The sequence below is a fragment of the Squalius cephalus genome, assembly GCF_949319135.1.
Source record: "Squalius cephalus genome assembly, chromosome: 20".
NCBI classification, from domain to species: domain Eukaryota; kingdom Metazoa; phylum Chordata; class Actinopteri; order Cypriniformes; family Leuciscidae; genus Squalius; species Squalius cephalus.
This window is the reverse complement of record NC_137141.1, coordinates 24,880,299-24,906,013: the sequence shown is the minus strand read 5'-3', so window position 1 is coordinate 24,906,013 and position 25,715 is coordinate 24,880,299. Positions and strand designations below refer to the sequence as shown.

The 25,715-nt window shown below is 37.5% G+C and overlaps 3 protein-coding genes across 15 annotated transcripts; 1 reads left to right on the top strand and 2 right to left on the bottom strand.

Annotated features, from left to right (window-relative positions):
* Positions 1–560: 560 nt before the first annotated feature.
* Positions 561–6,174, bottom strand: adprs (ADP-ribosylserine hydrolase). Of its 3 annotated transcripts, none has more exons than XM_079852939.1 (7): positions 6,157–6,174; positions 5,465–5,647; positions 2,465–2,561; positions 2,193–2,400; positions 1,727–1,914; positions 1,187–1,287; positions 561–1,108 (listed from the first exon to the last, which is right to left on the bottom strand). In XM_079852939.1, the coding sequence occupies exons 2-7, from the start codon at positions 5,637–5,639 to the stop codon at positions 732–734; spliced, it is 1,146 nt and encodes a 381-aa protein (XP_079709065.1). In that variant the 5' UTR covers positions 5,640–5,647; positions 6,157–6,174; the 3' UTR covers positions 561–731. The 3 variants fall into 3 exon arrangements, with proteins under 3 accessions (XP_079709065.1, XP_079709063.1, XP_079709064.1); XM_079852937.1 differs by lacking the exon at positions 6,157–6,174 and adding an exon at positions 5,935–5,984 and having other exon boundaries at positions 5,465–5,653; XM_079852938.1 differs by lacking the exon at positions 6,157–6,174 and adding an exon at positions 5,935–5,984.
* haus2 (HAUS augmin like complex subunit 2) lies at positions 6,137–10,563 on the top strand. Of its 3 annotated transcripts, XM_079852942.1 has the most exons (8): positions 6,137–6,441; positions 7,055–7,168; positions 7,367–7,472; positions 7,556–7,651; positions 7,742–7,811; positions 7,904–8,036; positions 8,165–8,273; positions 10,114–10,563. In XM_079852942.1, exons 3-8 carry the CDS (start codon positions 7,386–7,388, stop codon positions 10,225–10,227), a joined length of 609 nt encoding a protein of 202 aa, XP_079709068.1. In that variant the 5' UTR covers positions 6,137–6,441; positions 7,055–7,168; positions 7,367–7,385; the 3' UTR covers positions 10,228–10,563. The 3 variants fall into 3 exon arrangements, with proteins under 3 accessions (XP_079709068.1, XP_079709066.1, XP_079709067.1); XM_079852940.1 differs by lacking the exon at positions 7,055–7,168 and having other exon boundaries at positions 6,163–6,422; XM_079852941.1 differs by lacking the exon at positions 7,055–7,168 and having other exon boundaries at positions 6,163–6,441.
* Positions 10,305–25,620, bottom strand: LOC307147872 (transmembrane protein 151B-like). Of its 9 annotated transcripts, XM_079852933.1 has the most exons (16): positions 25,287–25,350; positions 17,943–18,033; positions 17,075–17,175; positions 16,802–16,874; positions 16,171–16,352; positions 15,876–16,031; positions 15,533–15,676; positions 14,829–14,999; positions 14,534–14,703; positions 13,855–13,959; positions 13,630–13,748; positions 13,371–13,551; positions 13,182–13,251; positions 12,907–13,096; positions 12,739–12,817; positions 10,305–10,924 (listed from the first exon to the last, which is right to left on the bottom strand). In XM_079852933.1, exons 3-16 carry the CDS (start codon positions 17,130–17,132, stop codon positions 10,880–10,882), a joined length of 1,743 nt encoding a protein of 580 aa, XP_079709059.1. In that variant the 5' UTR covers positions 17,133–17,175; positions 17,943–18,033; positions 25,287–25,350; the 3' UTR covers positions 10,305–10,879. The 9 variants fall into 9 exon arrangements, with proteins under 9 accessions (XP_079709059.1, XP_079709056.1, XP_079709055.1 ...); XM_079852930.1 differs by having other exon boundaries at positions 16,802–17,175; XM_079852929.1 differs by lacking the exons at positions 17,943–18,033; positions 25,287–25,350 and adding exons at positions 17,367–17,425; positions 17,548–17,624 and having other exon boundaries at positions 16,802–17,175.
* Between the last annotated feature and the right edge of the window lie 95 nt (positions 25,621–25,715).

The following is a 25,715-nucleotide window of genomic DNA, read 5'->3' as shown; positions in this document are numbered from 1 at the left end:
TTGAATTATACCAAGTAGTTTTGAGTGTGTTCAAGAGACATGTTTTCTATTAAAATAGGGTAAAAAAAAAAATGCACCATATTTATTTTTCAAATGTTGTAGTAATCTGTGTGGTTCAAAAATGTATAATATTAATATTGCCCTTGTGATAACTAGTATGAACACAACTCATTTGGGTTTTGCCAAATAATTCAAATGTAATGTTTCTAAAAAACCTTTAGAAGTATGTGATTATATATGACAGATTTGAATTGAAGGAAGTAGTTGTATTTCCCCTCACAGCCCAACAAAGGGCAGCAGACGTCGCTTTCATTATGAAAATTAATGTGCATTCCCCTACCAGCCTACATATAGGATCCTAAAATATATATATATATGTGTGTGTGTGTGTGTTCAAATCAAAATACTGCTAAAAATATAAATTGTAATTTTTTTTGTGTGTTAAATTAGAAAAATGATAAAAATGGACACATGTTCACTAGTGAACTTCCGAACCCCACTGCAAATAGTCTTTAGAACCATTTTAAATGTGACAGAAAGAAAGAATAAAACACAAGATTAGTTCCAATGAAATTATACCATTTTCTTCTTTTTATTGTAAACATTTTGAACTGAAGATTCACAATTTTATAAACACAGATGATGGTATATAATCAAGTGCATTTGACACTATAAGCCAAGTAATGTTTCTCTTATGTGTGGCTGCATGTTGCATATGGCCCTGTAGTGGGTCAGTCAGTTTTTGTGGTGTACTGATCACTGGCGTGTGTGTACAGTTGATTTTTCTTGTAGCTTGTTGTCCCCCTGTCCTCTTCGAACTGTGGAAGGCAGTAAAGATCATACAAACGGTGTGCTAAATCATCGGCCTCCGCCACCCCTTCGCAGCTCATCTGCCAGCTCTGGGGAATGGAGTCGATGCCATAATGTGCCCCTGCAATTGCCCCTGCCATGCAAGCAATGGTGTCAGTGTCGCCACCCAGAGCCAAGCTGTAGGCTATTGTCCTCTCCAGTCCTCCGAACTGCTCTGGCAGCCCATCCCGGGGCTCCAAACAATGCAGCACGCAGAAGATAGCGGTGGGCACTGACTGTAAGGCAGCGATGCCATTTCCTAACGCAAAGAAAGAGTGTCAACTATAAGAAAAACACAGCAGAATGCCATTATAAAAATGATCAAATCAATACTAACCCAATTCAGATATGACCTCCTCAATGCTCACACCATTTCTGTCCATAAGTTCTTTCACCCTGTGCAAACGTGAGCAATATGGGAAGTCTGATAAATTGAGTCTGTGGAATAAAACATAGTGGGTCAGAACCATAGAGAACTCTTCTTAAAGTCAGCATGAAACGGAAGTTGCGATAGCCTTTTTTAAATGCGTTTTTATCAATGTTTTTAAACTTTAATTTCTTTTTATTTACGTTTTAGATTCAAGTTAAACTTAGTTCAGTTTATTGCCAAGACAACATTTCAAATCAAGTTTTTAATCTAATATATTTTATTTCAGGCTTTATTCAAATCACGAAAACTTTTAGCGATTTTAATAGATGACAATGACAACATTGCATGAACAAAAACAGTTTAATCTTCAAAATATATATATTTTTTTGTGTTCCACAGGTTTAGAACGACATGAGGGTGAGTAAATAATAGAATCTGCATTTTTTGGTGAACTGTCCCTTTAAGAAACAAACAACTGAAGTTCATTCTTTTGATGGGCTCACTTACGCTTTAGCATCAAGCTGGGCTGTTTCATCTTTTTCCATCTCTTCCATTTCTGAGATCAGTTTGTTGATGAATTCTTTGGGCAGAGCCAAAGCACCTTGGAGAGACAGATGGACAGCAAGGGCCTGCAACATCGCCCCGTTGTAGCCCAAAGAGCATGAGTGTGTTAACATAGCGCCAAGCCGTGAGTACTGCCAAAAGCAAATGCAAGGACAGAATGTTAGCCTGGGACAGTCCAAATTAGTGAAGTATTTAAACAAGTGGTTCTTAACCTTTCTGACTCGAACTGTTCAGCACAATCTTCGAATATTCATAGAAAAAATTCTTGATTAGATGTGTTTTTAGCATCCTAATATATCGAGTCTAAAGTTATTTTTGGTTGCAATTCAATCTTTTTATGGCTACTTAGCCCAAAATGCTAAAAGCTGAAGTCTACCAGTTTAGATTCAACAGTAGGATGACTTTTCACCTTGCGGACATCATTGCGACTTCTGAAGGCAAGGGCGAAAGGTGCTGCTCTCATGGCACCTCCATTCCCGAAAGAACCGCGGCCGCCAAACTGAGCCTGTGCCGGCTGGAAGACATCCTTCAGATGGGGCGATGCAAGCTTCCGCAGAACCTGTATGACACCTGAGCCGTAACCTCGATCTGGAGCAAGGTTATACTCCTTTGCAAATCTGGAATCAAGTAAAATGATCAGGGAAAAGCAAATACTTTTAGCCATTTCCAGCAGTAATGTACCTTCGAGCCATGTCTCGTTCATCAAACGCCATCCTGGTGAGGAGTGAATCTGCAACGCACCGCATCATGGCCGTATCATCACTGTACAGAAGAATTCCTGGATAAAATATAGATGAGATGTTGTCTAAAATTGTAACATAGTCAAAAATGTTTTATGAAAGTAAAATTGTGAAGTCACTTGTCTTTGGACCGAAAAGATTTGGTATGAATAGTACTAAACTTAGTGACTTTTTTGGCAATTGCTATATGCAGGGTTCATACACATTTTAACCAATACTTTTCCATGACTTTTCCATGACTTTTCCAAGACTTTTTGGCACATTTCCATGACGCCTATGTATTCCTGAAAATGTCAGTCGACATTATAAGAATAAAAATTTGTGTTAAAATTTACCCTCAAAATTAATACCGTACATTAGGGGTGCGCAATATTGACAAAAATATGTCTCGATATTTTCAAAATTTTTCTTGATAATAATTAGATGATATTTTACTGATTGTGTTTTTGTACTGGTATCCTGGCCGGTTTAGGCCTGTTGTTGACAGCAGACTCACGAAGATATTCATATTTTTTATATTCTATGCAGTGGTCAGTTCACAGCAGTGACCGAAATCAACATTTTTATTAAGGGGCAAAATTTGCCACATTCATAGAATTTTGCCAAATTCTAACATTCAAATTAAATTATATTAGAATAACACAGTACGAATGTCAAATTAAATCATTGAATTAAAATCCATCCTTGCAGTGCAGAGGTGACACAGAAGTGGCATCAAAACTGGCATTAGCCTACTATATTTATACTTCATTTACAATTGCATAAATAAAGCTATTCAATATTTAAATGATTTATAATTTTAACTTTTTAATTAAAGGATACTTTAAACATTAAACTAAAACCACCAGTAGGTGGCGGCAAGTCACTGTCTTAATAAGCGAGTTATTGGAGTCATTTATTCAACCGATTCGTTCAAACGGCTGATTCATTCAGAAAAACAAGTGATTGTTCATTGAATCGTTAAAATGATTCATTCAAAACGCGGATTTCATTAAATAAATAAATAAATAATCGATGTCTGTTGGACTACAACTTTATTATGAAATTCTCGTCGGCGATATAAAGTGAAAATTGACAATATTGTGTCCAAAAAGTAACTCGCAATGTTAACTTTATTGTTAATTTAACTGTTGTATAAAATAAATAGCACATTTGCAATTGTGCAAAGGAAAACGGCACTCTTGCTCATGTGATATTCTAATATAACAACATAATATGATATAAATATAAGACAAAAACTCATTTGGGGGCATAACTGCACTGACACATCACGCAGTGAAAGCAAGCATGAGAGACAAACGCGATGTCAGCTCGCACTCGCAGTGCCTCGTACATAGTTAAAACAATGATTACAATATCATCATAGTTCATAGACAACATCGCACACACTCCTAAGAACATATAGAATGAACTCACAATTGAACTGACTTTTACTCATTTTCTTCTCTCCTCTCGCGTGCAGGAGACAGACGTAGGCTAATATTCTGCGTATCGTTTCACATGCGGCCAGAGCAGCAATGCTCTTTCCGCTACATTCTCGACCCACCGGTGCTTGCAAAACTTTAGCATGCTCGTGCCACTTTCCTGCCATTTCAATTAAATTTCTGTCAGCACCGACTTCGCCTCAGCAACATCGCAACAAGTGAATCGGAAGTGAACTGAACGTTATGCCGCCCGAAATAAGGACGTTAAGACAACGCGAAATATTTTTTTTATTAAACAGTTTTTGTATTAATCACATATTATGCTGTGTTAAAAAAAAAAAAAAATCCATGACTTTTCCAAAACTTTCTGGGTCTTTTTATTTTTCCAAAACCTTTCCAGGCCTGGAATTTGCATTTTTCAAATTCCATAACTTTTCCAGGTTTTTTCAAAACGTACGAACCCTGTATATGAATAGATTAGAAATGGCTAAATGGTCTTGTATCACACTTTTAATCTACACGGTCAAAAATGACCACCATAGGAAATTAATAGGAATTAATAGGCATTTTAATAAAGCATAAGAAAAGCATCTGATCATAGCAACGTGGATATGTTTGCACGAGCTCTGCAATTCGGCACTGTAGTAAAGTCACGTAATTTATTTATATATCACTTTATAAATTAGATTGCTTAAAATCAAGCAGTTTTACTGTATTAAACATGAAAAACTGTGCCAGTGTCTCATTTAATCAGAAGTACAACTTAATTTTCTACTATAAAGCAGCTCTCCAGTGTGTTCATGTTTTCACTCTAAGCTCTAAATATATATCCAAATGTGAAACATTAAAAGTAATGTCTGAAAATACTCTAAGCAACTTGGGAATACATCGCCTTATATTCAGGAGGTGAACAATGAATCTAAAACACCTGGTTTTAGACCACAATAATTTATTAGTATGGTGTAGGACCTCCTTTTGTGGCCAATACAGCATCAGTTTGCCTTGGGAATGACAGATACAAGTCCTGCAAAGTGTTTAATTGTTCAACCACTGGATGTGTGTGTGGATACTGGATATGTATATGACTATACATTTATTAATTCGTCTTTCAATCATTTGATTTTAAATACATTTACCTATATTTTTAACTTAAACCATGTATTCATTTAAAATAATGGTTTTTTTTAAATATTTGTATTATTTTGTATTGAAATAAGTCGTGTATCAGGTGAATAGTCTTATTAAGTTACCTAGTACCATGAAATCCCCTACAAGTAAAATGTAATGCTTTCGGTCTTTTTTTGACCGCGAAAGATCACGAGTGACCACTAATGAGGAATACTAGAGGGTTAACAATGACTTCAGGACATGCCAAGGGTTATAAATCACATATTATCTTAGTACGTGATATGGCCTTCTGATATGAATACTGTCGTAATCTTAGAGATTACATATCAAGCCTCAAGTAAATATACTTTTAATATAAAATATGCAATGTAAAAATGTAATGCTCTCACCGTCGCCCCGTGTTTCATCCTCCAAAGCGCTGAGATGCTGAAGGACTCGATCCAAAGGCACATCCACAGCGCCTTCAAACTCACCGCCTATACAGTCACCCAACACCGAACCGACCAGAGCTCCGCGGAACCGGGACAACATCACCGGCGCTGCGATACGCGCCGCAGCAGACATTTCTCCTACTGTATCTTAGTGTAAACGCAAACTGCACGTGATAAACAGATTCAGGCGACCCTAGTATGAATCTAGAACAGTGACATCTGGGGTTTGTTATGCTGGACTGTTGTTGTCATTGTGTGACCCGCTTCTTACCGCAGCATGTCAAATATAACCGCATCACGATTCATCAAACTATTCGAATATTTTCGATTGACTTACTAAAATGGATATACCTAACTTTGCAGAAAGGGTTGTGTCTATTTTATTTAATGCCTTTCTTTCATTATTTAATTACAGAACCGATACGAACCTATGCAAACAGCAATGGATGCGCAGCTGCTGAAGTGATCTACGTTTCGATGTCTGCTGATTCGACAAATTCTAAATTCTGAAATTATTTAAATCATGGATATAAGGCCGTTATATGCAAGTCACATATATGTATACGTTTGTAGTTTATTTATAAATTATTTAAACTTCTAATAAAAGTGCACAATTGTTCTTCTTTTTGTGTATTTGTGAATCTGCTGACCTTAGAAAGTATCACGACGAAGGAAGTTGCATTGCGCATCGTGCTTTATTTTCTATGATCTGTATGTCATATGCTTATTATTGCAGGTTAGCGATGAATCATGTGCCAAATGTATGCTTATGTTGACGATATCTGCTCTTCTTTGACGCTTGCGTGCTGTGGTTCAAGTGAGAAGTTACAAAGAGGCGGTATTTTGAAACAACACAGACGTTTTATTTGCTAATATCAGGCAGATCGAGGACATCACATTGATTCAAGAACGACAGGTAAAATACGGAACGACAGGTAAATCATAAGTCACGCAGCACTAGTGTCAGCATCTATATTAATAAAACAGTTGAAACATAGCAACTAAGAGCAACAAGCTATCTGTCTAACTTAGTTTTACTTTAGAAAGTAAATTACTGGGCCTTCATTGTTTTAAGAGTCTTAGAACATGTTTTACGAGGGTTAATTTAATGTCTCCAACGTCCATCAGTGGACCACGGAACACCTAAAGGTAACGTATAACGTTAACGTTACCTTTTGAAAATTAAAGTCACCATGAAATCAAAGTGGACAATTCTTATTTGTAATGGAATATTGCATTATTTATTATAAATGGTTTATCTGTGCACATCATTATTTAAAATAAAATAAAATAATGTGTCCTCGTAGGCCCTAATCTTTAAAAAATAATCTCCCTCTTGTGACAGTCTCTCTTTGATGACGTGTTTAATGGCGCGAGGGCGGGACCACCTGTTGCCAGATGTACGATAATTATCGTATTTGTACGATAATTTCGACCTCTGTACGATGTACGATCAATAATGGAAAAAATCCTATAATGTACGATAATTTCAGAACTGTGTGACACTTCAAATGATGGTCGTTGTAATAGGGCTTCTCATTGATCTAGCTGTGGATTCTACGTCTACCGGGGGAAGAACGTGTAGAGAGAGGGAGCGAGAGACCTTGCGCGTGTGTGCTAGTGTGCCTCACGAAGCGCATGTAAGGACCCAACCAATCAATTGTAAGTGCGGGCGGGCTTTTATCTATACTCCCGAATCAGAACCGAACCGAAATATAATTTTTCCTTCCATCTGATATTTTTTCCCATAACAAGAATATGTTAGTTTTAATAAAAAACAATCCCTGGGACATGAAAATGTCCATATCTGAAGAACCACCTTAATTTTTCAGGCTGTTTTGTTTGTTTTATTGCCACCAGGTCTGGAATCACGTATGTTATGAATCCCTGGGACCCCATTACTTACACAGTGACACCTGCTGCTAAGATTTTAGCCAGATGTGTAACATCAGGCACCATGACACAGGTAGCCTATATATATATTTTTTTACATTGATTATAAACGGTTCTGGTGGTTAACGTAATGCATTTGTGTTGGGAATCTTATAGGAGGAGCTTGATGCTCTCCCACGGGATTCAGAAGTCTTTTCCTCGTATTTACTTGAAGCTGAGCAGCTCAGCAGAATTAGACATGATCTTGATCAGGTTGGAAACAAACTAGAGCCATGAATTTTTTTTGCCACTTCTCTGATTTACAACTGAAATGATTTTCTATTTGTCATCATGTTGTTTTAGACTAATTTAGATTTAGAACTGCTGAAGCTGGAAAGAGAAGGTGCAGACGTCACTCACGCTCATTACCTCAGTAAGTGTTGGAAACGGAATTGTGCGCATAAATTCACATTTCAACACGGAATTACACATACTCTAACTCTATATTAAAATTTTCTTCGTAAGGTCAAAGGTTTGCTTCCTTGCAACAGTTCACCTCCCACCTTCAGGAAGTGTTGCGAGAACAGACAGTCCTGCGAGAGAGACTCACAAAGCCACTGTGTCAGCAGAACCTGCCCATTCAGGCTGATCTTCACAGGTCAGAGGCTTTTAATGTGCCACTCAAACAAAATGGTTTTCGTTTGGAGTTTTAAATTGTACTTTTTTATTGAAATATTTTACTTACAGTATTGATTATTGTTTAATGTAACATAAATCTGTGTGCAGATATGTGGTAGAGCTCATGGGGATGGTGGTGGAGTTTATTCAGAACCTGGAAATGAAAATTGAGATTGTTCGAGCAATTCCAAACACTGATAGTTATCTGAGTAATCTGGTAAGTCCTTATACACACAGACACTATACAGTATATACAGTGAGGAAAATAAGTATTTGAACACCCTGCTATTTTGCAAGTTCTCCCACTTAGAAATCATGGAGGGGTCTGAAATTGTCATCGTAGGTGTATGTCCACTGTGAGAGACATAATCTAAAAAAAAAATCCAGAAATCACAATGTATGATTTTTTAACTATTTATTTGTATGATACAGCTGCAAATAAGTATTTGAACACCTGAGAAAATCAATGTTAATATTTGGTACAGTAGCCTTTGTTTGCAATTACAGAGGTCAACCGTTTCCTGTAGTTTTTCACCAGGTTTGCACACACTGCAGGAGGGATTTTGGCCCACTCCTCCACACAGATCTTCTCTAGATCAGTCAGGTTTCTGGGCTGTCGCTGAGAAACACAGAGTTTGAGCTCCCTCCAAAGATTCTCTATTGGGTTTAGGTCTGGAGACTGGCTAGGCCACGCCAGAACCTTGATATGCTTCTTACAGAGCCACTCCTTGGTTATCCTGGCTGTGTGCTTCGGGTCATTGTCATGTTGGAAGACCCAGCCTCGACCCATCTTCAATGCTCTAACTGAGGGAAGGAGGTTGTTCCCCAAAATCTCGCAATACATGGCCCCGGTCATCCTCTCCTTAATACAGTGCAGTCGCCCTGTCCCATGTGCAGAAAAACACCCCCAAAGCATGATGCTACCACCCCCATGCTTCACAGTAGGGATGGTGTTCTTGGGATGGTACTCATCATTCTTCTTCCTCCAAACACGTTTAGTGGAATTATGACCAAAAAGTTCTATTTTGGTCTCATCTGACCACATGACTTTCTCCCATGACTCCTCTGGATCATCCAAATGGTCATTGGCAAACTTAAGACGGGCCTTGACATGTGCTAGTTTAAGCAGGAGAACCTTCCGTGCCATGCATGATTTCAAACCATGACGTTTTAGTGTATTACCAACAGTAACCTTGGAAACGGTGGTCCCAGCTCTTTTCAGGTCATTGACCAGCTCCTCCCGTGTAGTTCTGGGCTGATTGCTCACTTTTCTTAGGATCATTGAGACCCCACGAGGTGAGATCTTGCATGGAGTCCCAGTCCGAGGGAGATTGACAGTCATGTTTAGCTTCTTCCATTTTCTAATGATTGCTCCAACAGTGGACCTTTTTTCACCAAGCTGCTTGGCAATTTCCCCGTAGCCCTTTCCAGCCTTGTGGAGGTGTACAATTTTGTCTCTAGTGTCTTTGGACAGCTCTTTGGTCTTGGCCATGTTAGTAGTTGGATTCTTACTGATTGTATGGGGTGGACAGGTGTCTTTATGCAGCTAACGACCTCAAACAGGTGCATCTAATTTAGGATAATAAATGGAGTGGAGGTGGACATTTTAAAGGCAGACTAACAGGTCTTTGAGTGTCAGAATTCTAGCTGATAGACAGGTGTTCAAATACTTATTTGCAGCTGTATCATACAAATAAATAGTTAAAAAATCATATATTGTGATTTCTGGATTTTTTTTTTTAGATTATGTCTCTCACAGTGGACATGCACCTACGATGACAATTTCAGACCCCTCCATGATTTCCAAGTGGGAGAACTTGCAAAATAGCAGGGTGTTCAAATACTTATTTTCCTCACTGTATATGTTTTTTTTGATGAATCAATCAACATGAATCTGGTCATTTGAACTAAAATATACAGATCTATGGTGGTTAAAGGTTCATATAAAAATGTGTTATGCTTTGAAACCACTGTCTATGTGATGTTCTTTACCTTTATTCTCGCAAACATGTCATGTTTATAATGTAAATCCATTTTATAACTGTTCTCCCCATCAGAACAATGGCAGAACTCAACTGCTGGCTCAGGTCACTGAGGTTGAGAACCTGTACAAGCAAGTTCTGAAGCGACGAGGACATTCACAGACCAACATTAAAGACATGTCTAGTTGATAAAGAATTTCAGAATAAAAATCACCTACTGTTTGTTCAGGATACTAGTGGACAGTAAAAATGATAAAAAATAACTCATTACAAAATCCTTGACTAGATTTAGTATACATTTTTACATTTGCATTTTCTGTTGACTTTATACTTCTAAATATAAGCTCTCATATTTTGTTTAATGTTGTCTCTATTCTGTGTACCTAGTGGTTGCTGACAAGGAACTTTGATACATTAGAGAAAACTGATTTATGGATTATATTCTGCAGCAGTATATATACATTTTCAGGCATGTGTTTTTCTTTTTGTAATAATTATAGTAAATAAATGTTTCACATTTTTAACCAAAACCGAAGGGTTTCAGTGCTGGGAACCACCATCATGTATTATATTGTTTGTGTACTACATATAGTCTACAGATATCTCAATATACTATCAGTGTAAAATTAGTGACCTGCAGGATACCTGATACATCAAAGCATTTCTGGACATTTAGCCTGTTTGCTTGAACTTCAGTGACTGCAGTGAATGATTTTTAGGTGGAACAACTCAAAAGGTTTGATTTAGTGTTCAGGCATTTGAATATTTTATATGGTAGGACAAATGAAACCATAAATTCAGCACAATAATTTCTGCTGTTGCTGCTTTCCCATCTCTTCTATTAAGAGTTCTGTGTAATGATGAGTTTTGTACACAACAGCTCCATCTATAGAAAAACAGAAAAAGTGCAACTGGCAATTAGTGTGATGCTGAGATATCTTATTTCTAGAGCAGTGATTCTCAACCAGCAAACTTACAATGGGGTGAATATTTTATGACTTGCGTTTAAAAACTGTTTACACCTGTTGCATTCCCAGGTCCGTTTGGACCCTTTATAATGCAGTCATAACTTAATATTTTTCAACTAAAACCATATTGTATCTGATCAGTAACTTGCCATTGAGTGAATGCACACATTTTTTAAAGTTTTGAATGTTCGCATGTTTTTACCATGCTAATACTTCATTTACCCCCGTTTTATTAATTAAAAAAAAAATTATTAAAATGTTACAAGAACTACAGCAAAAACCATTATGATATATTTAAAGAAATATTTTTCTATCAATATTTATGTGAAATTTATTTTGAATATATCATTATATGAAATTTAAACAACATATATGAAAATTACCCATATAAATGGATTTAATTAAGTTCTTTTGAATCTTTTTGAGTCTTAATTCATGAAAACTAAACATTCTTTTTCTAACAAAACAACATCAGTATTACTATGAAATTCTTTTCAAACAAAATATATTCATTTTACTTGCATAAACTTTTACTTTCAGATGATAAACAGCCTGAATCTCATTTTAATGCTGCAATGGCTCATCAATAGGTGGCAGCAGAGTGAAATGTCGATTTTAGACTATTTGTTCAAATTTAGACTATTTGGTCTGAACTTTTGGGCCTGGTTTCACAGACAGATCTTAGATTAAGCCAGGATTAAGCCATAGTTCAATTAGGTCATTTAAGTAGCTTTTATTAACGTGCCTTACACATTTTTTTTTACTGGTGTGCATCTTGAGACAAAACAATGACCGACATATTTTAAGATATGTCAGGGCAAGCTACTTTCAGTTAAAACAGCTCAAACATGCAGTTTAGTCTGGGACTAGGCTTAAGCCTTATCTGTGAAACCGAGGGTTGATCTACAAGCAGCCATAAATAAAAAAATTCATAATAAATTAAATTACATTTCAGAATAATTTTGTGTGTGTGTGTGTGCGCGCAAACATGTTTATAAACAAAACGCTGTCCCAGTGGGAAGGAAAAAATGTGTGTATTTTACCCGTATTTTACAGATATAATTTGAAGCAAACTTAATTAATAGATGTTAAAAAAAATCAGCACAATTTCATGTGTAAAGCCACAGTTCATTTGAGGTCAAAACACCTGAACGCACGCAAAAGGTGTAACAATTTAGTTTACTCTAAATCTCTTACATTTTAATAAAAAATAAAATAAAAAAAACATATATATATATATATATATATATTTTTTTTTTTTATATATATATATATATAAATTATGTGTATTTGACTTAACATATCCAAAATGTAATTTTTCTAAAAAAAAATTATTTTTATTTATGTACCTCATCTAGGTCAAAACGGACCCGAATGCATATGGATATATTAAAATAATCTCTCTAGTATAAATTAAAATGCTGAAAAACATCAAATCAAGATATATATTTATTTATATTAATATATTAAATGGAAATATTTCTTATTTTCCCATCAAAACGTGTTTTTTATTTTAACTCCCGGAATTACAAAATGTTAAATATTTAATAAATATATATTCCCCTTTTCTGTTGAAAAAAGATTGAAAACTAATTTTGTGTGGGACAATGGGGGGCCTTAGAGTAAAAAAAATTTTTGAGAACGATTTGCTGTTGTAGAACGAAATGCATTGAATAAACCCGTAGCTCTGTGTCTGAAGCCGTGGTGAAATAAAATAGTGAAGTGTACTAACCTGGAGCTTTATCTCATGAGTCTTGCTTTCATCTCCCTGCAGGCTGTACCCATGCTTTTCCAGAAGACCTTTAATATGCCTTAGTGAGAAAAACGATTCAAGTAACATTCAGAAAACAATTTTTTACAATCTTACTCACAATAATGTCAGTGGCCTATAAGCACACACCTCTGCACCTCAGCGTTGGGTTCCAGTGCATAACGCTCTTGTAGGAAATGCTGTAACTCGGGGCCCTTTGCGTCTAAAGCGCTCAGGGCCTCACAAGCAGCAATGCGCAGACTGGGCTCTTCCTCATGGTGTACAGCCCACATCAGCAGCTCCTGGAAAGCTGGGTTCATCCAACCTATTTTCTTTAAAGCTTCATTTATATAATAATATTTCTTTAGTGTACTCATAAAAATAGTAACATAGAATGGCTGCATTGCATTCATTTTCAAGCTCACCATTAATTGCCTCCACTTTCACCTCCCATATTGGCTCATTCTGCATCAGGTTAATTAGCTGATCAACGACCTGTGAACATGTTTTATGCGGTCATTCGAGTGAACCCTCAATCTCTTTTTCACACAATTTATTGTCCACATGCTATCATAGATCTATTGTGCGCTTGCACAGCTGCTTCATTTCCTCACCGACTGGTCTTCCATCATTAGAGAGGCTGCAGTCAAGCAAGCTTGTTTGCGCACAGTCACATAGTCATCATTAAAGCACCGCAGGAAAGTGGGCAGTAGCTTGGGTGTCATTATTTTGAGTTGACCAATTAAGATCAGCGCTTCCAGGCGCCAAGCGGTTGGACCCTCCTCCAGCTTCGCGCTGTGGAGAAATTGTTTGTCTATTAAGAGTGAACTGAATATAAATGCTCTGATGTGTCTGTTGGGTAGAGATAGTAACCTCAGCTCACTGTGCATCTCTCTGGCCATGTTCAGTTTACTTAGAGCCAGAGCTGCAGCACGACGAACAGCATCGCTCCAGTCGTTCCACATCATGTGTATCAGTTTGTTGCAAAGATCCTGCATGAAAAGCATTTCTAGTATGTTCAGCAATCATTATAGAGATATTAGATATGTAGATATACTGTAGGTGTCTGAAATGTCCTAAAGAATTACATTATGATACCTTGTTGATTTGACTTCTGAGCTGTGCAATGCTAGCACAGGCCTGAACTCGTGTTCTCCAGTTAGCGCTGTTTAACTCTTCTGCTAGAAGAGAGCGCACTAGTGTCTGGATGGGAAATACCATGCAAAATATAGGGGGGCAGAAATATTAGTTTGAAAAAAAGAGAAATATTTATTGAGCAAGGATGCATTAAATTGATCAAAAGTGACAGTAAAGACATTTATGATGTTACAAAATATTCCTGTTTCAATTAAACGCTGTTCTTTTGAACTTTCTATTTATCAAAGAATCCTAAAAAAAAAAAAAAAAATGTATCATGGTTTCCATGAAAATATTAAGCAGCTGTATTCACCATTGATAATAAGAAATGTTTCTTGAGCACCAAATCAGCATATTGCAATTATTTCTTTAAGTATTATTTGACACTGAAGAATGGAGTAATGGTGGCTGAATACTAAGTTTTACCATTACAGGAATATATATATATACAGTTATTTTAAATTGTAATAATATTTCACAATATTAAATGCAGCATAAGAGACTTCTTTCAAAAACAAAAAAAAAACAACCCCAACTTTTAAACTTACGTTTATGACAAAATGTGAACAAGATAATAGTTTACATAGTCTAGTGCATGCATAAATGATATTATGCAAAAACCAATGATAGAGTGACTCACAGTCTTGCTGCTGATGTTGGAGAGTAACGTCATCGACTGCTCCTGATCTGAAAGAGCGTCTCTGAGGAAGTGCTGTGACAGGAGTCTCTGTATGACAGCTTGACTTGCATCACCGTCGATCGCCAAGCACTGCGCCGCCACCCAGCTGTCCGCGCCTGTGCCAGAGGGGTCTGAGTCATAACATATGATAGTCATTAGGATAGATTGCTTTACTTGTGACATTAATGTTTGTTTTAGAGTTTATTTCAATTGACATTTTTAGGTTTCAAGCACTGGTCTCCTTTCGTCTATGCACCTTGTTTTATCGTGCTTCGTAGAATGTCTCTGGCGTGTGTGTTAGGTGTCCTCATGGCATACTGGCACACTGCAGCAGCCATCTGAACTCTCTTCACTGGATCCTCAAGGGCTGAGACCACGAGAGCCAGCAACTCCTGCGGTACCGCCTTCAATTCCTTACTATGTTGAGCTGAGCAAAAAGAAATTCGAAGTCACTTTTTGGAAAAACATTTTTTAAGTTATTTATTTTAGTACTCTGGGTTCAGGGACAGCACGCCAAATACGCATTAAACGTTACCCCCTCTAATTGTATGTAAGTGTGAACTCGTGAATTTGTTGAATAATCCAGTAAATGCAGTATTTTACTATTTAAAACAACTGTTTTCTACTTTAATATATTTTAAAATGCAATTTATTCCTGTGATCATGGCAAAGCTAAATTATCAGTAGCCATTACTCCATTATTCAGAGTCACATGATCCTTCAGAAATCATTCTGATATGCTCTTACTTTTATCAATGCTGAAAACAGTTTAATATTTTTTGTGGAAACCTTTGGTGAATAGAAAGTTCAAAAGAACAGCATTTAAAGTATTTATGTATCAGATTTTTTTAACAATGTAAAAGTTTTTACTGCCACTTTTGATTCAAATTAAAAGTATACATTTCTTTAACAATTTTTTTTATATGAATTGAAAGATGTATTTTGAGCTGACAGATTAACCTGCTTCGCCAGGGTGAAGCTCTTCTTGTGGTCCATTAACTGCTCTTGATGCACAGGTTATGATGGCCTCCAGCCGCACTGTGTATTTAGGGTCACTAAGAGCCCTTTTTAGGCCCTCGATGCTCACACTCTGCAAGGGCAACTCTAGATGAAACAATAATAATTTTCCAAAAGGTGTTTCCATGACAGCAATTGATGCAAAAACAATCAAATGTACGCAAGTATTCAAGGTGCTTTCCTTCATACAACACACACTGTATTTCTATTTATATAGCTGTGTACTTCACAGCTAACAAAGCTAAGTGTATTAGGCTACTTAATGAATTTAATAAGAGAAACATACTGACGTTGCAGGCAATCCTCCACTTGTCAACTGCATAGCGAAGAGTGGAAAGTTTGGGCATCTCAGGATCCTGCCCGCTGAAGTCAGGAGGCTTGAGGGCATAGTCAGATCTGGTGGAATGATCCACCCATCGCTGTTCTTCATTTACAGCTCTGCCTGCCAAATGTAATACAATAACCTAATATTTAGAGCCACATATATAAACCTTTTAGCTGTCACAATGACATTTTTAACACTAATAGTGCACTTTAACTGCAAGTAAACAATCACACTCAATATACATAAGTAAGTCTACCTGAGAAGATCTCCTGTGTAAAGACATTCTCTGTGACGTGGCTGCCGGCACGTGGATTCAGGATATCCTGCAGACGAGGGGCCTGTGGGAGCTCAATGTGTTTGATGGTCACAGTGGTTGCTGTCTTATTTAAGTGGTTCTGCACATTGATGCTTACTGGAGAGAGCCCATAACCTGGTATCCTGTTAAATAAGGACAGACACCACAAAACAACAATGTGAAATACAAGTGTGTTGGGACTAAGTGTATGAATTAAAGGGATAGTCCACCCCCAAATGAAAATTCTGTCAATATTTACTCACCCTCATGTCATTCCAAACCTGTATGCATTTCTTTCTTCTGTGGAACAAATACACACACACACAAAAGAAAGAAAGATATTTTGAAGAACGTTGGTAACCAAACAGTTTTAGTTCCCATTGTCTTACATTGCATGGACAAAAAACACAATGTAACAGAGGCTGTTGGGTTACATACATTCTTCAAAATATCTTCTTTTTCGTTCCACAAAAACAGCATGTCATGCAAGTTTGGAACACATGAGGGTGAGTAAATGATGACAGAATTTTTGGGTGGACATCCAATTAGAAAACCATTTTGATGAAAGCAGAAGATTCTGTGACAGTATTACCTGTGTTGTTTCCTCGGCTGCAACAGATTACTAGTCTTTTTTTGTGCAGGAGCCTGTAATGAAATTCTGCCGCCTTCTTGGGTTAAAGTATTAATGTTACAGTTTCTTTTTTTGTTTCCACGCTTCGTTTTTTGCTTTAATGTGGTGCATGGTGCTAAGGGGCCTGTGGCATTGAAAAGCCAGCTAAAATCTAATTTTCTGTATGAAATGGCTCCCATCTCATAAATAACTTCTTCGGAGAAAGAAAGGCCCTGGCTTGCGTTATTCAGATACTGTTTGTAAAGACACTCCTCTCTGCGCTTGCTATGGTGCTCTGGTCTCCAGTTTGCATGCTGTAAATTCATGGTTGTCTGTGAGGCCTAATGGGACATTGTCTAAAAAAAGGAAACAGTGATCAAATAGAAATTGATTATTTGATTCTTAAAGCCTGCTGGGTTGATAAAAACAGCCCTTTTAGATATTAAAAGAAATCTGGAGCCCGCTGTAAAACACTACATATAATCAACCCAATGAATAAAGACAAAATAATAAACAAAAAACATAGCCACTATGGTTAGACACCTACCGCCACACTTCACAAATCACGTCTCCACAGCAATCACAGCACAGTGCACAGAGATCACACTGGAAATTTCATAACACTTATTTTTCAGAGCAGTTTATATCAGATGTTTTGACTAACAAGGAGGATAAAATACTTTTTTAATAAAACAAGCAAAGCAGGTCGCTGACAAAGGTAAAGTTACCAGAGCTCTCGCAGCGCTCAGAAGTTGGCATAGCAACGAGACGCGCTTGTTTTGCTGCAGAGCGGCTGCCATGGCTCCTTGAGATTAACTAAACTACCTAGGGATCGACATAAATAGATGCCTCATTAGCAGGTGTTTCTATGGGCCGTTATATGTAAGCCGTCCGCCATATTGGAACAGTCACAACCGGTCCGTGAAAATTCGAGAGTCGCATGTATATACCTAGACTTCAGCAAATTATTTGGCTAACACAATACAACAAGGCAAAGGCGTAAACTAACAGGACATTAAAAGTTACTATAGTAAAAGTAAAAACAGTAAAAAATAAATAAATAAAAAGTACCAAAGTAATAATGAGTTAATTCATATAAAAGTACAAACCAACACATTCTTACCTGTAAAACGTTATCCCAATTCTTTGGGAATTTAAATCGTGGCGGTTGATGACACGTTGACCGTTCCAAGATGGCCAATCAAAAGGCGGGTCTGTTCACAGAAGACGAGTGCGAATTTCAATGTTTTAACAGAGGAAGAGAGCATGTTAAGATATAGGTTGCTAAACAACATGTAATATCTAATAACCGTTTGACAGCAGTATGACTGACAGTCATAGGCTATCTATTGAAAATGTGAATCGAAAATATGTTATCTACATGACTCATCTGATTGTGATGAGACAAGAAACGTTTTACGTTTTCGACATTAGGCTACATACAAATAATAATAATAATACCCCAACAAATCACCCCCCCTCCCCCTCCCCCTCCCCCTCCCCCTCCTAATTTAATTTAATATAATTTAGGTTAATTCAGGTTAACTCTTTTACAAGATTTGTTGTGAGTGATTCTAGCACAGTTCAGTTAGGCTATAGCTTTCTGGGCATACAAGAAAAGTGAGTGAGTTTGGGCTGTTACTGTGTACAGCTGTTTTGACTTTGGCAAGTGAGTTGTGGGCCAAGACCAGACCATATAATTCCATGCAGCATCTGGGCTGAATATAGGATGAATCCTGACAGGCGGAGGATTCCATCACAATAGCTTCACACAACATGGAGACAATGCTGACTACGCAACAGAGCAAACAAAAGCAATCGTGACCACATCTACATATGAAAAGAATGAACAAATCGATTAATAAAAAACATTCCAGGAGACATTTTGTAGCATGTTTTAGCACTGGCGCAATTTTATTCTGCACTATTTTTTTTAACAGTCACTGCCATTTCAACAGCATTTCTTGTCTTTCTCACAACCATACTTCAAACATACAGGTCAGGCCATAACATTCACTTTAAAGGGGAATTGCTAGATATGATGAGTCTCTCTCATTAAGCTCATTTTATGAGCCGATGTATTTTGAATGTGATGTCTTCTGTCACAGAGACATACACTTTGATATACCAAGGTGTGAAGGACCATATTGCTGTTTCTGGGAACCTTTTTAGAGGGACAGTTTCCAACAAGCTGCATACATAATAGATCACCTGCTTCTTTGAAACAATGTGAGCAAATTGCCATGCAACCTTAGCTTATATAAACCGGACAATTCTTTGATGCCAACATATTCATTCAATGGATCAGCATTAACAAAATCAACTAATAATGATAAAAGAAATAGAAAATATCCAAAAAGATATCAGTAAAGGTTACAACCAGTCTAATTTCTTTCCTTTTGAAGCATGTATTAAAATCTATTTTTATTTAAAGATTTAGGGATATTCCGATTTCTTTTATTTAACAAATAAATATTTGTAGTCTTTAATAATCATATAGCAATGCTTATCTTTTTCTCAAGCTTCGATCAATTAGAAATGATACATGGATTAATGCTAAAACATCAAAACATATTTGTATTATTAATAAAAAAAAGTAAATATATATAAATGTAACATGTTTAGATAGATTTTATTTTAAATTAATTTTAAGATTGTCAGCCAACCGTTAATAAACAGTGTCAATTAATGGTTGATAATTCCAATCCAGCCCTTTAATTAAAATCAAAATGTAAACAAAACAGTCTTCAATGCTGCACTGAATATGCCACATTTATAATTTAGCAAGTGTTAGCTTTTAGAGCAAGATACATTTCATGAGAATACACTTCATCAGTTCGACGTCAAGCAATTCCTCTGAATGAAATAGCCATCAAGCCCACTTTCTGCGTAGTGCAAATAATGATGTTTAACGAACCTTTTCTATCACTGAAATAGTCATCTTGAAAAGTTCAAGACACTTTAAACCGAAGTCTCCACACAACAGGAGTCTCTACGAACATAATAACTCCTCACCTCTGAGGAGTCCCCACAGCCCTCAGGCCGATGAACTATGAGGACTGGGAAGAAGCGAGCGTCTTGGTAATTCGGCGGGCTGTCATTAAGGGCAAGCTGACTGGTGTAAGACCTGCAGCACTGCTCATCAGGGCAGCAGCGCTCTGTAAGTGTACTACTACGGCTTCTCCACAGTCCCATAGTGCGCCTGGAGCCATACATGCGGCACAACGAGAAGTGTGAGGTGTCCAGGGACAAACGGGAGTGGAAGGTGTGGCGAGAAAAGATGGAGGAACAGCTAGAGCTGATCGTTGGCTGTCTTCGGTCGCCGCCTTCTTGGCAACAGTGCTCACAGTTCTGCACCAACGTCCCGTAGCTCTGCGTTGAGCAGCTGTCCAACAGCAAGCGGTTGGAGGAAATGCTGTCTCTGTGGTTTGACCCAGAAACGCCCAGGTTCATCAGCATGGCTTCCGAGTAGCTGGGTATAAGCTGGCGGTTTGAACGAATGTGCCATTCCAGCTCCGTACTATCCACCGTTTCTACTCTTGGAAGGCCATAGCGAGTGTTCACCACGGTGGCATCAGCCTCTGGAGACGGGCTGTTGTTGCTATACTCTAGTCCGAAGTGTTTCTCGACTTGGTAGTGCACAAACGCCGTCCGGTACTCGATCAGCACTCGCAGTGGCCAGGAGAGCATGAGGAGAGCCGCTATCCAGAAGGTGACCCGCGAGGTGTACCAAGGCAGTTGGTCGGGATCCACATAAGCGATGAGGTGCTCTTTAAAGTCCACGTTCTTCAGAAGCATGCCTTCGCGGGCTTCCATGTAGTCGTCCAAACCCTCGATTTCTGAGAAGAACCTGGCTCGCTGGTTGAGGTATGAATTTTCAGGACCCGCTCCTGCGAAGCTGAAGCACTTGGAGAAATGCAATCTCGTCGCTGCGTGACCCTCCAGTCCACGCAAATTTCGTGAGACATCTCTCATTCCGCAGCGGCTGTAGTCGAATTCGCCCTCCGCCACGTGCGTGTTAACACGCTCATGAAAAACCTGCGTGGTCGTGTAGGCATCTCCATTCCTGTAACGCGTTACTTGTCGACTCCTACGTACAAAATGGTAACTGATGGCTTTCCACCAGACGCACGGTCGGGCTTGACGCATGCGCAGAACCCTTTCGTACACGCTCTCAACGTTGGCCTTGCACTGCAACTCGCTGCGGGCCCGACAGTGCCAGCACTCCATAAGGTAAACAGAGTAGAGCATGAGCAGGAAGGCCAAGGGGATGTACACATAACCGTCAGAGCAAGGGCTATCGTGGTATATCATGGAGCGACCTCCTCTAAGAGAGTTCATTGAGGCTGTGAGGGAAGTACTGGAGGAATCGAAGCTCAGCTTGGTGACCTGGGTGAGCTGACACCAGGCCACGGCACCCAGGCAGCTATACATGAGCAAGGAAAGGAGAAGGCAACGCCAGTGCGTCTCACGGCACATAGAGGCACTCAGGGACTGCTTTATTGGCCATTGCTACAAGGAATAATGAGAAAGATAAAGAGTAATTAGCATATTGTAAGGCACACGGACTTGCTGTGAATGCTGTGAATGAGAAAACAAGAGGTAATGAATAAAACCATCAGAGATTTAGTGTCACTTATTAAAGACAATGATAATGTACGAGAGGATCATACTTCCTCACATCAGTGTTATAGTTAAAACTAAAACTACTAAAGCGATTTCTGAGAAACGCTGCTGATATTTGAAATCACCAAAAGGATCACACTCCTATCTTGATAGCTCTAAAAGAGTAGGCAAAAATTGACATACTTCTTCAGGCGAGATTCTGAAGTGTGCATTCGATGGACACTTTACTATCCCATGAGGCCACGGGAGAGGATTTATGAATGGCAGTGAACGCTGGTAGGTCAGAAAATAAAGACAACATGGCGAATGTAGTACATCCAGATTATATTCATATTACACACATTCATACTATATAGAACACTTTTTTTGCGGGAAGTAATTAGACTACTTATTCACAATAAGTACCTCAAGAGAGTATGCGATTTCGAACACAGCCTAACCCGCTATGCAACACAGGCACCTCCCCCCTAATGAGTGTATACGCCCTTTACTGCTGATTGGCTTCAAGTGTGTGTTTTGGTGCTCAGTCCAATCCACTTTCAACAGTGTTTCTCAGAAATCACTTACTGTACCTTTTAAAACTCATTTTCGGTAATTGAAATAAAGCTGAAATAAAATAAAATATAAATTATCATATGAAACCCTACAACTTAAAAATTAGAAATGTTGCCATGCCAACTAAGTGACATAAGTTTAAGCTGAAGTACTAAAATTACTTAAACTAAAACTGAAATAAAAAATCTGAGCCAAATATAAATAATTTAAAAAAGTAATAACAATGTCAAAAGCACAAAATTAGTAAAACCTAATCTAAAATTAAAATGAAAACTGAACATATAAAAAAACCTTTTTCGAAATAATAATAAATACTATAATAATATATAAATAATAAAATAACAGTGCCTCTCCAGTGCATCTTGTACTCATCTTAAATGTCCTATACCTTTAACCTCTTCATGTACACTTCTAATAAAAATAAAATCATTTTAAAATAAAATGGTTTCATTTGAGTCTAATTCAAACAAAGTGCAGACAACGCACTAAGAGTAAACCCTGAACATGACTAGAGGGATATAGATCTATGTGAGAAAGTGGGGCCTGACAAGACTGAGGATTTGTAGCAATCCCTCAGTTCAGACTTAATTACTTACAGTACATCCTGGCACAAAGTCTCAAGATAATGTCTATTAAGCCTAAAACAAGCTCTCACTTGCTTTAGGCTAGTTAACCATTTGACCATTTTGCAGGTAATTAAATTTTGTGATTACATTTTTCTTTTCCTCATCATGAAAATCATAGGGCCCTGTGTATCCAAGCAATGGTCAGTTAAAACAAAAGTGGATGTCATTGCCACTTTGTCTTGAGTCTTCAATCAATGCCAGACAAAATCCATCAATTTTTTATTTTTTTCGAAACCTGCAGGAGAGTGGCTCAGCAATGCTTTTGTGTGCTAAATCTGAACGTGATACAATTCTTTAGTAATGCACAGAAGTGGAAAAGGACTTTGCTCCTAATTGTGAGTTTGAATCTCAATCAAAGGGTACAAGTGAGCTATACTGAATACAAAATACAAATTATGGTGAAAAATTACAGCTTTTAAAAATACCATAATAGTCTACTTTTAGTCAAGTGAACTGATCAAAAATCTGAGAAGTTTGTGTTTTGAGTAAAAAAAACTGTTTAATGCTCAATATTTGTATGGGTTGAGAATGTATGTCGTCCAGTATGTCTATGTACATTTCAGCAGCTAATACCACTTCTGATATTTATAAGGGTTGAAAGGCTTTTAAAGAGGGAAGAGTGAGGTGCAACATCAATAATGGAAATCCAGCATGAAAGAGAATACTCTCACAGAGCTAACAGTCATCCATTCAAAAGCATACTCTAGAAAAACTGCTCTTATCCTCACTGCTCTGTGATAAGTGAAACTTTGGACATAATATGGTTATCATTTAAGATGCAAAAGCAGATTACAGCTAAAACTTGATAATAACTTGGGAGCACTGATTTTGTTTGTCAGTTGGGCTAAAGAAATTAAGTTTAATTTGAAGCAACTGCTCATGTGGTGATCCCTAAAAAAATGAAAAGCATCTAGATTTCATCAAGATTTACATAAAAACCAACAAACATTCCTTCACCAACCTACTTGAAATCTCATTTTGGTTTTATTAAATAACATTATTAAATGTAATTATTAAGTATATTAATTATCCTGCACATAGATTTATATATATATATATATATATATACAGTGCAATGCATAAGTTAATACACCCATGCTAAAGTTGACTAAAAAGAGGAATAAAAAATCATATTTTGGAAATTGAACTTAATGCCTTAATTTAAAAAATTAGGAAAAATCCAACCTTTTAGGACACCAATTTTCTTTGTGAATGAATAATGTATCGTAAATAAATAAATGTTCTTCCTTAAAATACATGGTGCATAAGTGTGTACACCCCTATGTTAAATTCCCATAGAGGCAGGCAGATTTTTATTTTTAAGTTTTTTTTTTTAATTAATTTATAGGATACTATGCATCCTGATAAAGTTCCCTTGGCCTTTGGAATTAAAATAGCCCCACATCATCACATAGCATTCACCATACCTAGAGATTGGCATGGTTTTATTTCAGTTAGCCTAAAAGCTAGTTTGATTTGCATTGAGAGATGATCTTATGGAAAGTACTCCATGCCAATCTCTAGGTATATATATATATATATATATATATATATATATATATATATATATATATATATATAGCCTATATATTTATTTAAATACTGTATAGGCACTGCAGCATGATCAACACATTTGATAATTCAATAATATTTATTTTATGTTTACTGCTTTAGATAAAGATTACCATCCTGAAAATACCAGTCAAATCAACATACAAGTTCAAATGTAATTTTTCAGGAAAAAAAAGCAAATCACAGTTCTGAGTTCCAGCAAGCAGGATTTGTTTGAAAAAGCCAATGGACATTCACAGAACTCGCAGGCCATGCCATAATGCTTCACAAGACCATATGCACCCAGAGATGCAGGTTGGACTCAGCATCAGTCCCAGACTTTTTTATTGTGTTAGCCTATATAAAGGTTTTAAAAAAACATTAAATCAGCTCAAAAAGTGCTCTAACTCCCCTGGTGATGGGGATACTCAAGCTACAGTAACAGGCATCTTTTCCTTAACTGCAGTTCCATAATTACAGCAGTTCAGAGGTGTTAATCAATACACAAATCATATAAAGTGTGGCTGAGTGCAATGAATATAACACATTTAGACATTTATAACGCATTTAGAGCTATACTCCTGATGTAAAATACAAATGCACTTCCTAAAATTAAGTCTACCTTTGTCCTTGTGAATGTGAAGTCTTGTCAAAATGATTGTCATTATGGAATCAAGGCAAGCAGCAGCACTGATTTTAATATACCACAGTGTCTCAAACATTCTCCTACCAGTATAAACCATACAGCCTAAATCAGATAAGTATAGCATCCTATGGGTTTATTACTGATCTGCAGTCGATGATCTCTTTCAAAGAACTTTTATTATAGGATGATTATCAATAACTTGCACCATAACGTCTATGCATCAATTGGAAGCAGATACATGTTAAAGGTATCACTTTAAACACAGTTTCTTTTATAAGTGAGTTTAATTTACGATGACATTTTTTCAATCTCAGACATACTGTGGACCAGCCTTTTACTGGAAGAAGTCAAACCACAATAAGACAATTACAGTCTACATGGGGATATAACGCAGAAATCCCTCTCCTCCATGACTATGATACAAACAGTACTGATGGCAGTCATAAGACTCATCTCATAATACCTCTTCCAGCACATCGAGACTGGCCGGTGTCTCCGCGCCACCATCGGGGGAGCTTGGCGCTGTGTCCTCCGCAGTAGTGTCAGTTTCCAGATCTAGAGACAACATCCTGCGGCAGGTGTAACATTGCAGTCAAATATGTTATCTGCAATACTCCGCCTTTCTCAATGAAACACGCTTTAGGACGTTGTTTTGCCCGGCTGTGCAGTGTTTGGGATGGATGCCAGGAACGCCGGGGATCCCGCTCTGGGTGTTCCCAATCAGGCAGACTGGGGGGGCGGAGACCGCGGGGAGACTGCGGAGGACACACAGAGAGAGAGAAAAACCGAGAACTGCACTTCTAAGACTCATAGATGGAGACCGAAACTGGTTCTTTGGTTTATGTGTAAACTCACTGAAATGCACGATATTGCTATGTTTGTAACAAATAGG

Coding starts and splice junctions, on each gene's coding strand:
- adprs (XM_079852939.1), bottom strand. CDS start 5,639: ATGTCTGCTGCGGCGCGTATCGCAGCGCCGGTGATGTTGTCCCGGTTC. Junction 2,401..2,464: donor GAACGAGACATGGCTCGAAG/GTACATTACTGC, acceptor ACTTGATTCCAG/ATTTGCAAAGGAGTATAACC. Junction 1,915..2,192: donor GTCGCAATGATGTCCGCAAG/GTGAAAAGTCAT, acceptor TGCTTTTGGCAG/TACTCACGGCTTGGCGCTAT.
- haus2 (XM_079852942.1), top strand. CDS start 7,386: ATGAATCCCTGGGACCCCATTACTTACACAGTGACACCTGCTGCTAAG. Junction 7,473..7,555: donor CATCAGGCACCATGACACAG/GTAGCCTATATA, acceptor GGAATCTTATAG/GAGGAGCTTGATGCTCTCCC. Junction 8,274..10,113: donor ATAGTTATCTGAGTAATCTG/GTAAGTCCTTAT, acceptor TCTCCCCATCAG/AACAATGGCAGAACTCAACT.
- LOC307147872 (XM_079852930.1), bottom strand. CDS start 17,145: ATGAATTTACAGCATGCAAACTGGAGACCAGAGCACCATAGCAAGCGC. Junction 16,032..16,170: donor TACACAGGAGATCTTCTCAG/GTAGACTTACTT, acceptor TACATTTGGCAG/GCAGAGCTGTAAATGAAGAA. Junction 13,749..13,854: donor TCAGAAGTCAAATCAACAAG/GTATCATAATGT, acceptor CTTTTCATGCAG/GATCTTTGCAACAAACTGAT.